This window comes from Prionailurus viverrinus, chromosome D3 (genome assembly GCF_022837055.1).
Source record: "Prionailurus viverrinus isolate Anna chromosome D3, UM_Priviv_1.0, whole genome shotgun sequence".
Classification (NCBI taxonomy): Eukaryota; Metazoa; Chordata; class Mammalia; order Carnivora; family Felidae; genus Prionailurus; species Prionailurus viverrinus.
In genome coordinates, this window is record NC_062572.1 from 13,228,452 (window position 1) to 13,241,472 (window position 13,021).

Below are 13,021 nucleotides of genomic sequence, written 5' to 3' on the forward strand. Positions count from 1 at the left end.
TCTAAAAAGTCAAGGATGGAATGATGCGGGAATGGAAAAAGAAAAAAATGCAGACTAAATTCTCATCTTCCTCAGAACAAATTCAAGACAGGAATAAAGTTTTCAAAATAAACGACAAAAAATAAATAAGAAGTAAAACCATACTCTTGATAAATTTACAGGTAAAATGCCAAGGGCGGGGGGGGGGGGGGGGGGGGGGGACAGCTAGGAAAGTTGCCTCAGGGGAGCAGCTCAAAGAAGAAAGATCAAAGTTAATGTTGAGATGCCAGGAGAGCCCGAAAGGTTGGGGAAAAAAAAGAACCTGCACAAAGAGAAAAGGAGTTTAGACAATGGTAGAGATTGTGAAAGGCAACCCTGGCTGGACAGAAAGGCTTCTACTGGAGAGCAGCGATGCCAGACAAAGTGTGGGTAACATCCAAAACACAGCTGACACCACATGGTGCTCTTATGGGGGAGAGCACTTCACCCACCAAGAGCAGTCTTAACAGAAGTGATGGGAACCAGGAGAAAGTCAGAAGACTGTGACAGACCAAACATCACAACAGGAAGGAGGCTCCACAGGATGTAAGTTGGTCCTGCATCTCAGCACCCAGAGCTTTCCAAACTCTCTAGTCTTAAATATTAAGCTATAATACTTCAACGTTACACAACTTTTTTTTTTAATGTTTATTCATTTTTGAGAGACAGAGCATGAATGGGGGAGGAGCAGAGAGAGAGGGAGACACAGAATCTGAAGCAGGTTTCAGGATCTGAGCTGTCAGCACAGAGCCCGACGTGGGGCTCAAACCGACCACGAGATCATGACCTGAGCCGAAGTCAGAGGCTCAACCAACTGAGCCACCCAGGCTATTAATAAAACCCTAAATGAAGTCTATATCATCACATTCGACTGATGGGTTCTTAGATACACATTTAATACTTTCTAAGAACCACACTTAATAAAAGCTTTGTTTTTATAATATTCTTGAACACTCCAAATATACCAGAGGTAAGCCAAAGGGCTATAAAATACATTATATACTCTCCATTTTTTCCCTTTGATTCCTTCATATAAAAGACTGGCAAGAGAACTACAATATAAATAAGTATATTTCAAAACTCATACCAGAATGAAGATGATTTCAACCAGATCTTAAAATATGCAGTAAAAAAAGTTCTTTAAAAACAGAAAATAGCTCCTATCAATATTTTAGGGGTAGAATCAATATACAATATGCCATTTCTTATAGAGCATATGGCCATTATATAAAAAGATTTATAGTAGGAATACTTAATTCATTTAATGCAAATCACCTATATAAAAAATATTTGGGTGGCTCATCCAGTGAAGCTTCTGACTTGGGCTCAGGTCATTATCTTGCAGTTTGTAAGTTAGAGCCTGGCATCGGGCTCGATACTGACAATGCAAAGCCTGCTTGGAATTTTCTCTCTCTCTCTCTCTCTCTCTCTCTCTCTCTCTCTCTCACTCACACACACACACACACACACACACACACACACACACACACACACACAGTCTCTGCCCCTCCCCCACTTGCATTCTCTTTCAAAATAAACTTAAAAAATTTTTTTAAATAAAAAATATTTGGATAGCAATCTTCTGCTAGTACAAGAAACTACCAGAAACATAAAAACTTGTAATTATCCTTAGTTTTCTTCTAAGTAATTACTCCCACCCCTTCCACCATGAGTGGCGGCCAACCACCATTACAGCAGCAGCCACAAGTCAGGTTCTTGACAGCCACTTCATGTTACTTTACTCAGCCCTAAACCATCTTAAGCACAATCTCCATTCTACCAAAACAAAACAAACAAAACCGGTGTGTGTGTGTGTGTGTGTGTGTGTGTGTGTGTGTGTGTGCGCGCGTGCGCGCACGCGCAAACCTAGGCCTAGTCACTTTAAGGAGAGTGAAATTTGTTTATATAATCTTCATTAACATTTTTAGTTACATTTCATTGAACTGATGAAGGGAAAATGTTAGGAAGAAAATTACATAAAATCAATCAAAAGCAACATTTGCAAGCAGTATTCTTAACCTTCTTTGAAGAAGTGAACATTCTTGCCTAAAAGTGGAGAGACGTCCGTAATCCAACTTTAATCTGTGATGCTTTTTCCCCTTGCTGCCAACATATTGCACATATGGCATCGTCACAACATTTTACTGAGAACCCTCAGCTCACCTTTCAAAGAAAAGACACATTTGGACTTTCTTTAATCTGGTAATTTCCTGGTCCTTTCCTCCTCTTACTTTCCTGTCTCATCTCAGCCTACCTCATTCCCTAAAGGAAATTAACAAGGACAGTTTAGGAACATTTCTGTAAAGTTTTTTTTTTTTTTTAAGTTTATTTATTTATTTTGAGAGAGAGAGAGAGAAACTGTGCATGTGAAGACGGAGAAGGGCAGAGAGAGAGAGGGAGAGAATCCCAAGCAGGCTCCACGCTATCAGTGCAGAGCTCAAAGTCGGGCTCGATCTCATCAACTGTGGGATCATGACCTGAGCCAAAATCAAGAGTTGGATGCTTAACTGACTGAGCCACCCGGGCACCCCATTTCTGTCAAGTTTTAAAACTGATTTTGGACAAGGCTTCAACATAAATGTCAACTCAGAAAAGAAATAATAAAGACCTTTCATGCCTTTACATTTTTAAGATGTTCAGTGTTTATAAATTTGAGGGAAGAGACTACAAACATTAATACTTTTAAAACAGTATAAAACACAAAGCCATTAATTAATAAATTGGGAACAATTTACAACACACAAACATTGGAATCACTGAGAAAATAGGTGACATTTCATTAGTCAATTAAGTAACATATTAAAATCAACGTCTCCCACAAAGTGATTTAGCACCAGATGCTAAGCCATCCAATTTTAATAGACAGACATTGCAAACCTAAGTCAAGCACAAATAACAGCCGGGTGACAAAAGATGGTGAAGTTTTATGTCCTAAATACTCATTAGGTTCCACTCTGGGCAGTAACAAAGCTCCTCCCAAACCAACACATCTCTCCATCCAAAAACTAACAACCAGAATTATGAAGAAAATATTAAAATCTGCTAAAAATAAATATTACTAGATAAAAAAAGCTACTAAATGGAGCTAAGAACTTAGAGAGGGGGCAAGAGTCTACACTTGAAAAGAAGGAATGGTAGCAAGTGACTTTCCCCTTTCTTCAAAAAAAAAAAAAAAAAGTTTTGTTTTTTTTTACCTTCAGGCAGACTGAACCACATGGAGTGGCTAACACTGTCTACAAACTCCACTTCCAGTCTTACTGGTTTGAAGAACCAGAGGACTGAGTTCAAAGAGACCCGAGCAGCTAGAAAATGAGAAAGGAAATCCTGGGAAGAAGACAGAGTCAAAACTCTGACCGAATCTCTGGTGGACCCCCTGAATTAGGTGCACAGGTCAGACTTTGCCTAGCTAAGACCAGAACAGTGCCTTCTCAATTGGGGCAATTAGGCCTCTTGGGAGACAGCTGGCCATTTACCTGGTGGCATCTTCCTCTGGAGGAGGAAGGCACTATTGGCATTGTACAGGTAGAGGCAAGGGATGCTGCTGGGCGTCCTACCAGGCACCGAACAGTATCCACAACAATCATCCAGCCCAGAATGTCAGCAATGCAGAAGTGAGAAACCCTACACTAAAAGAAGTAAAAAGATTTCAACTGCTACCCACCAAAGGTGAGACAAGAGATTGGAGTCTGAGTTGAGCTAAAGTTTACTGTTTTAAAACAAAACAGTAAACAAAATGAACATTCTTTAGAGAAAGAAAACAGAATCCAGAATCTCTACATTACTTACAATGCCCAAAATATAATTCAAAATTATTCAAGAGATGAAGAAACAGCAAAATCTAACCCATAATGAATAGATAAAACCGATAGAGATAATCTAGATATTTTATTTAGTACCAAAGATTTTAAAGCAATTATTGTAATTATGCTTACGGACATAAAGGGAAATGTACTCACAGTGAATTTAAAATATAGGAAATCTCAGCTGAAAAATGGAAATAAAACAGAGCTGAATGAAATTGAAGGACTGAAAATTACCATACCAAAAATAAAATATACATTAGCCAATTATTTTTACTCTTAGGGCTTCTTTCAGAATCTGTCTTGTGCCCATGATGCAACGATTTTCACTAAATCTTGACTATAATTATATTAAAAACTAAATGGAGGTAAAAAGCATGAGACCTAAATAATTTGACATTAGAAAAACCAATGGTTATTACACCTTTTAGAATAATATACGTAGCAGAGATATATGGTAGACTGTAACAAGAAATTATAAATAATCATTGGGATGCTCATATTTTTCAGCCATTCTATAGAACTAATTTATACTTGGTGTGGCTGAAATTTTCCAACTTAAAATTAAGAAACATCCCCCCACGTCCTTCATAGACAGCCTAAAAGTCCCATTTCATAAATAAAAACATATATAGATGTGTACATTTTTAAAAATAGTAATATAATAAAAGAGCAGCCATTTCCCTTAGACATGTCTGTTTTTAACTTGCCATAAAAATTTCCCACATGCTATCAATACGCTATGAGAAATTAATTATGAGTGGAAATGACCTCCCAGGCACATACATTTTACATTTTTTCTAAACTCTAAGAAACTTCAGCAAAAGTAACCTAAGGTATTTTACAAAGCAGGAGATACGTAAGCATTCAACTTAAAATGCAGCCTATTTCCAAAATAATCACTTTAATCTCGGGGAATTAGCTATTTGATGTACCACAATATACTTCCATAATGCTTAGATTCACTGAAGCGGACATGAAGAAACTTAATATAAACATCCTAAACGAAACCAGAGATATGAGTACAACATTAAACATACATCCTTCATGCTACCAAAAGGGTAATCATTTGAACCTCCATTCATTTATGTCCTGACCCCTCAGTTGACTTTTTTTTCCAACAAAGTAAGTGGCATTTAGCTAGGACATCTTAAGCAAAGGCAAAAGAGGTGGTCAGCTGTATGATAAAACAAACAAAAAAAAAACACCTCAAATTAACTCCCACTTGGTACTAAAAATTTCTTCTCCCCTCTTCCTAATCTGATTTTGAACATCATTACTGAAGTTAACAAAAACCCTCCCTCCAAAACACATCCTTTAAAACTTGCAGACACATTGAAAGAGTAATATCAAATCCCTTGGGTTGGTAAATAAAGGAGTCACTGAAACCAAGCACATCCAGGAAAGGAAGAAGGAAAGATACATACATATACACAGGTACATGCACACATATACATGCACATATACACACAGGGAAAGAAAGAAGGGAAAGACAGATATGTAGCTAGATAGGCAGGCAACGTAAACAAACTGATCTGGGGCATGCCTAGATTCTACAGTTTTCCTAAAATCAGAGAATCTGAAAACTGAAAGACATTTTGGAAAAAAAAAACAATGCTGAAAATAAGTCCTGCAAGGACAAATAATTAATGGAAGATCATCCATATTTCTGGATGGCCTACTAAACAAAGAGAGCTTTGTTTCCAGCTTAGTTTCAATCCACTGGCAGGAATTAAAAAGGGAATTATAGCAATGATATTATTCCAACCTCTCTAGTACATTAAAAAACAAGGTACATATAAAATCTTCTTTCTTGAAAGTACATATTGAAACTTCTTTTTTAAACTATGACAAGTACTGATGTTGAAAATGTAAGTTTTTTACTGTATTCTTTTTAGAACACCAATAAAACAAATAAAAAATTAAAAGTGGTGGTAACTCTGTTTTGGTTATGAAGGAAAACGGAAAGAGAGGGAAAAAAAGTGAAAGAGCTACCTAGACAGTATATAGTTAACTATCGTCACCTCTGGTTGAACTGATCTTTCAATTTCACATTCCTCTGTGCATAATGCTTGTGAACAAAACCGAGTGCAGTGGTACATGAGACACTTGTTAAAACCACAGACAGTACAACGCAGTTTTATCACAGGCCCTCTTTAAATGCTTCTCTCTTCCCTTCCTAGGTGCAGGAGTTTTTCCTTTGCAATGACTTGTAACAAATGTAACAAGAACCCTACATTCCGAGTCTTCATTTCAACCCCCATTTATACCTCAAGCTACTGCAACCTCAAATCCCCCCCACGGCTGAAAGCCAAATCTAATAGTCCTCTTAGAATGTATTTTACATGGCCTGTGTGGCAGACACAGCTGATTGATGCATCATGAAACTTTAAAAATCCATGGTTTTGGTGGCACCAACCATCCTGGCTCCCACTTCTCATTTATCTTTCTTAGTCTCCATACATACATTCTTCCTTCTCTAGCCACCCACGAATGCCTACACTCAAGACTCTAACCACATCCCTCTTCTCACCTTGCATACAATTCTCAAATACATTCAAATGACAAAATACACAGTATCTTCTGCTATATCCCCCATCAGATAAAACCAACAGAAAATGACTACATATTTTATGGGTCAAAAAAAGGCTGCAAAACTATTATACATGTTTAGATAAGTCCAAACTGTTTCATTAATATGCTTTTACGGGTTTCCCGTCAGACAGCCCTCATTATCAAGACACGTGGCAAAAGGCACCACCTAAAGTTATGAGAAAAATCGAAAAAAATTATCACCAATGATCATATTTTTCCGGACACTAGGAAGAGATTCCCTTTATCTTTCACATTTTAAGCACTTGTTCACACGTCTGTTTATCCTCTACATGAGGGATTCCTTTCCCTGCCTTTTCGTCTGTTTGTCTCTAGATGGAAACATCACAAGGAAAGTACAGGAAAGAGGAGGTCTGGAAGAGCCAGGAGAAGTGAAAAGAGGGCAGGGGAGGGGGTGATGTTGAGGAAAGAGGGGGCAGGGAAGTTTTAAAGTGCTAAAACATATTCTCCTACATCAAAGTATTTCATCTTATTATACAAAATCTATTTTTTTGCTATTAAAACCAAAAGGTAAGGGCATTTCTTGAAAAATAGGTGAGTGGTATAAGAACATAAGAAAGAAAGAAAAGAAAGAAGAAAGAAAGAAAGAAAGAAAGAAAGAAAGAAAGAAAGAAAGAAAGAAAGAATCTCTGGCTTAAAAGTAGAAAAAAAAATCCAGACAAAACAACACAAAAGCAGTCAAAATAATATACTTCCCAATGTGTGAGTGCCCACACATGCATATCTGCTAACAGCACATACAAAAGTAATCAGAATATTTAAAAGTATTTGAGGCTTGTTGGAGTATCGTTCAAGGTAGGCTTGCCCATGAAGAAGAGACAGCTGATTAATTCAGAAAATGCACTAGCAAATATGTTTCTGTAAACTACTATATACCTGATATCAGAAAGAAATTCAAGGTCCAAACGGTTACTGGAAGCGATCAATTATTTTGCTAAAACTAGAATTCAAAAAATAAAGTGTATAAACTTCAAATTCTGTAGTAATCAAATGTAGGCTGAAACTGAATAGAATCTCCATGAATAACTTCTAAATTATTTGAAAGGAATACATTTTTCACTGGTTTGTTTTTAAGCATATCCTGGAAGGAAAAGTTTTTTCAAGTTCAACATATTTCAGGAACCCAGAAATTTGTTATGTTTGACGTTATTTGCCACAACTCTTTAGGACAAAGCCAAAGTTTTCTTTCTTACTTATTACATTCCTAAGGCTATGAGTAACAAAAGATGTGCCACCACAAAGAAAAAAATAATGTGAATAAATTTCTTTTACCTTCTTGGACCTGCCTGTTTAAATACATACATACATATATACATAATATATAATATATAATTTTTCTAAGTTTATCCTATCATCTCATAGCAAACATTAAGAACTCTTTTAGAGTCCACCAGGCAAATGATTTAGTTTTGCTATCACTACAGAAAATAATCATAGCTCAAGAAATCATATGCTGTTAATCGAACAGGTGAAATCTATTCATCAATAGATTCATTTGTCTTCACTATTAAAATCATTTTAGCTATGTAAAATATGCAGTGTTAAATCATCTTTTAATCTCTTGAAAAAAGTATGCTATAATTACTTAACTTTATACTTAAAATGTCATTCTTTAAAATATGTTTCTCTCATGTGTATCTCTTAGCATCAAATAAGAGCTTTCCCAAAAATATCAATTTGTGCATAAAACTTGTTTAGCACCGGGCAGCAAATTTTCCTCTCATCGGTCACTAAACTGAAAATGTGTGCACACCCACACAAAATTAAGCCTAAAAATTTTCATTTATTTTTGCTTTTTCTCAACTACAAACCAGTCACATCAATGATCTCATTTAATCTTTACAATAACCCTGTAAGGTAGTAACTAAACTATTATCACCAACTCTGTTACAGCAAAACACAAAGTTCGGTTCAGAAAAACTAAACAACTTCTCTAAAAGCAAAGAACTTTTGAAGAGAGGCATGGGACGTGATCCCAAATCTATTAAATCCAAATGCCCTCATCCACAGACAGCATCAGTTTATCCATCCAAAATGACCTGAACACTAAGATCCTGTTTCAGCATCAAACAAGAGGCTCTATTTTCCATTCAGAGAATAAAAGTGGAAAAGTCATTATACCTAACAAAGTTCTATTACAGCAAATGCCAACTTTTAAAACAACGTTTGGTTTAAAATTTTTCCAATTGTTAACACCTCCTAAAATAGTTTTTCAAAATCATTAACATTTCTATACTACAATAAAATGAAGTTTGAAGTTCTACCTTCAACCATGAGTATGAAATCTAAAACTAATAAAATAATTCAATTACATTGCTCAGAAATCGATAGCCTGCCGGGTACACAAAAATCAAATATCTAAATATATTACAAGTATTATTCACATCTGGTTTGCTAAAGTCAGGAAGACTTCTGGGATGTAAATGAAGTGCAAAGACATACAGATGTTATGTAAAATAGACTGGTAACTATATTCGACTTCAAACATTAGTGTTTATTATTAAAGTACTAATTACTGCTCTTTCAATCCCTATTTTATTTCCGCACTTCCCCTTCATCCCCCAATTCCCATGAAATCATGATACAAACACCTATAGCTACTGATGAAAAATTTTAGGACTGGCTCTGTCCGAGACCGCACACTGAGCGTGGAGAGGCACATAGGAATGAATGGTAAAGATCATCGTGCCAAAGCAACTCATCACTCATCAACAGAAAAACCAAACCTTTAACCCATCCTCTGTAAACTTAAGTAAACACTGAGATTAAATATGCCCACGGAGCAAATGCTTTAGTTAGAGCAAATCAGTATAAATAAAGGAAAAAAATTTCTCACCGTCAAAGAATCTGTAAACAAAACCGTATTTTTACATACCCATACATACTGACACCATTCTAAATGTAGAATTATCCTTTTCAGGCAAACTTTGATATACATAATACCTACTTTCTAGTTAAATATATATATTTTTAAATCCTAAAGGATTTGAAATGTACTAAAAAAGGGAAAACATTTTTTAAAAATCCATGGTGATTTGACCAAAAAAAAAAAAAAAAAAAAAAATTACATGCCAGTCCCCAATTTATCTGATTTGAAAAAAGAAATCCTAATTCTCATAAATAAAGTTTGGTTAATGAGATCCACAACCATGTCATCAAAGCTTTAAGACATACAGGTGGGAGAGGAAGCTGCTAGTGCGAATTAAGTCACAGGGAGGAACGACGAAGTTAAGAAGGTAAAGGTTCCAGAACAGGCAAGAGCTGCCAGCCAAACTTGCAGCAACCACCTAAAAAAGAGCTAACCTTACAGCTTAACATCTAAGGTTCAATAGCTCTTATCTGCAGCCAGGAGCTGGAACCCTTAGCTCCGGGCAACTTCATGGACAGTAAAATAGAATTGGGATTGTGTGCCCTGCTCTTCTGATAGGAAACAATCACCCATCAGCTTACGATTCCAATTCATCAACTTACGATTCCAATTAAGTCTGTGCTATGTCCAGAGATAAATGAAGTAAATATTTGCCTTTCAAGGTTTTAGTTTTTGATCCTGGTTTGATTGATATAAAAGTCCACGCTTGTTTGGCATTCAATAAATGATAGTCAAAAGTTTAGCACTGGTTAGAAAAGTGATTCACAGTCCTGGTTTAAGATTTTCAAGGATGTATTCACAGACATTTAAGGGGCATCAATCAATTCTATAAAAATTATCACCATTTGAATTCAGCTCACTGTTTTTAAAGTTATGCATATAACACTTTAAATAAGAAAGACAGGGGTGCCTGGGTGGCTCCGTCGCTTGAGCATCTGACTTTGGCTCAGGTCATGATCTCAAGGTTCAAGAGTTCAAGCCCCGCACTGGGCTCTGTGCTGACAGCTCAGAGCCTGGAGCGTGCTTCGGATTCTGTGTCTCCCTCTCTCTGCCCCTAACCCACTCACATTCTGTCTCTGTCTCTCTCAAAAATAAACAAACATTTAAAAAAATTTAAGTAAGAAAGATAAAAAAGGATAATGAAAATAACAAAACAGAATATTTTAATTTCACATAGTGTGGTAAGAAGGGGCTTAGATATAGGTTATTGGTTATCTTTCTAGTCCCATATTCCACAAAAATTTAATAATACACTATTCAATAAAATGTGTAATACACCAATTAACAAAATTTTATGTAATAAAATCTATTTTAGTACATCTAAACAAAGACTGTTAGAAAATAAATAAATAAGCTGCTTCCCCCATCTGTCTCTTGCCAAAACATAGCTACGGTCAAGCAAATAAACGAAAAACCTAAAGGTTCATAAGACTCACCTTTTGTTGACTGGTTTTTCATCCTTTTCATACGGTCGGACAAACCACTTCCCAATCCTAACGAAGTTCTTATCCATTAGGCACCTGCGATAATCACACCAAGAATTATATTTAGAGTCTCAATAACAAATTAGCAAGTCACTGAATAAAATAATCGCAGATGAGATATACTATGGCAAATAAAAACATCCCCAATTAAACTGTCAAAATGTTTTCTTATCACTTAAAATTTTTATATTATAGAGATGCTGAAAGAACTTTCTGACTTTGAGCATAAATTTTTATTATGAATTATTCTTGCACATGTAAAAAATTATGCAAAATTAATTGGCTGAGGTATTCCTGAAACGTCTTAAACTTGTGAATCACCTCAAATCCAAACACACTTTTGCATTATTTCAACTCTTGTGTCATCAAGGATGTTGGGAATACAGGCAGCACTCCTTACGAGTACCTCAGAGGTATTCTTCTAAGCCAGGGATGCTCATTTTGCAAGCTGTAATGCTGGCTTTCTTGCTTGGCATGTGATATGCAATCCTTTAGCAGAGATCTCAGAAACAGAAGCACTGCAGAGTCTCTTCTACTTAGGTGTTTTTCTTCTGAAAGTATGGTGAAGCACTTGGTTATGGCTTGGCAAGAAAACAAAGAACCACAGCCATTTCTTCCATGGTGATTATCTGCTTTCCTCCTATCCAAGTTGTGCCCCACTTGTGTTTCCATGCTGTTTTGTGTACATTGTGTTTCAATGTCAAATTACAGGGTAATCCTTCTGCAGACATGTTAAATGGCAATTGAACTCAACTCACAGAATACCAAAAATGCACACAATTCAACTGAAGTGACAAGAATACAGACAGCTATGACCAAGTTCACTCGTGTGCAAGCATATGACAACTGTATCATACCTGCCATCTGGTCAATTCTGAGATGCCATCATTTGTAAGGAATATCCCTGATTTTACAAATATAAAAATGTGGGAGAAAATGCACATTTTGAAATTGACAAAATACAGTAATCTCTAACATTATTCAACGAAATGACACATATTTTGTAAGAAAACCTGTCAGAAAGTTGGATGTAATTCTTCTACAAAGGTTCTACCTACCAGTGAAAGAGCTACATAGCAATTCTTTATTCAATATTCAGGCAATTCTGCAAGTGGCCTGCTTTTGCCTCTGTAATTTCCATACCATCAAGGAGGACGGAAACAATTCAAGCCTTCACCGAACTCATTACAGGTTAGATGGGTTAGTAAATGGCAATAGTTTCTGCTGGCCACAATGTAACTCCCTGTGGGCAGAGTCAATCTGGAGCATTGTTGCATCAAAAAAAAAAAAAAAAAAATCACTGGCTTCAACTGCTTTTATTTTGAAAATGAATTTCCACAACAATCTTCCTTGTTCACAATGTAGAAAATCATTTTCAAAGCAACCCAATCTGTTTCCCTAAGATTATAAATGAAGTTGCCTTTAGGGTTAAAGACTACACGAGTCCATTAAAATTAGGAAATAGGGAATATCCAACAAGGTGAAAGTACTCAAGAAGCAAAACTCAAAAAGTTATGTCCACAGTTTATCCCCCAGCACACAGGCTTAATTGTATTCTTCAGGCAGAATAGACAGACAGACAGACAGACAGACAGATAATTTCCACTGAAAAACTCTAGTGTTTGCTAACAGCAATAGTACCAGTAACTATGACTAGAATCACTACCACCACCACCACATTTGAATACCAGATGTAGTATATCATTTAATTATTGTAATATTTGTATGAGACAGATGGTACATGCCAACTTTTATACACGAAGAAGCTGAGGCATGATGAAAATGTCACCTACAGAAGGTCACACAACCAATCGAGAGCAGAGCTGGGATTAAGCCTAGGTATATCTGATCACAAGGCCAGAACATTTAACTATTACCATATATTGACTCACATGCGGTCACATTTCCTCAGTTCTTTCCTCAATTTCAAAGTCCAGATGCAAGCTGTAATTGATGGGTCTATTTAATGTTTCTTTATCCTCTAAGAGCTGTTATTAAGTTGAAGGTATTCTTAAACCCGGTAATGCATAGAATGAAAGCAATGGAGCAGGTAACAGGTACAGGATCACATCAAACACTGTATGTGGCCTTCGACTGACACACATCCTCACTTAATAAATAACCACTTAAAAAAATAAATATCACTTCAAATATATTCACACCCTTATATAGGTCTTGAAGGTCAGAATTCAAAAGAATAATTTATTCAATAACACACACACAAGACGAATTTACAG

The 13,021-nt window shown here is 36.1% G+C and overlaps 1 protein-coding gene across 2 annotated transcripts in view; it reads right to left on the reverse strand.

The window, feature by feature from the left end:
- MED13L (mediator complex subunit 13L) overlaps positions 1-13,021 on the reverse strand; it is a 307,503-nt gene that overhangs the window by 122,482 nt on the left and 172,000 nt on the right. For both annotated transcript variants that reach the window (XM_047828831.1, XM_047828830.1), the window contains exon 4: positions 10,737-10,820. In XM_047828831.1, coding sequence (XP_047684787.1) covers positions 10,737-10,820 — 84 coding nt within the window. The remainder of the gene's footprint in view (positions 1-10,736; positions 10,821-13,021) is intronic.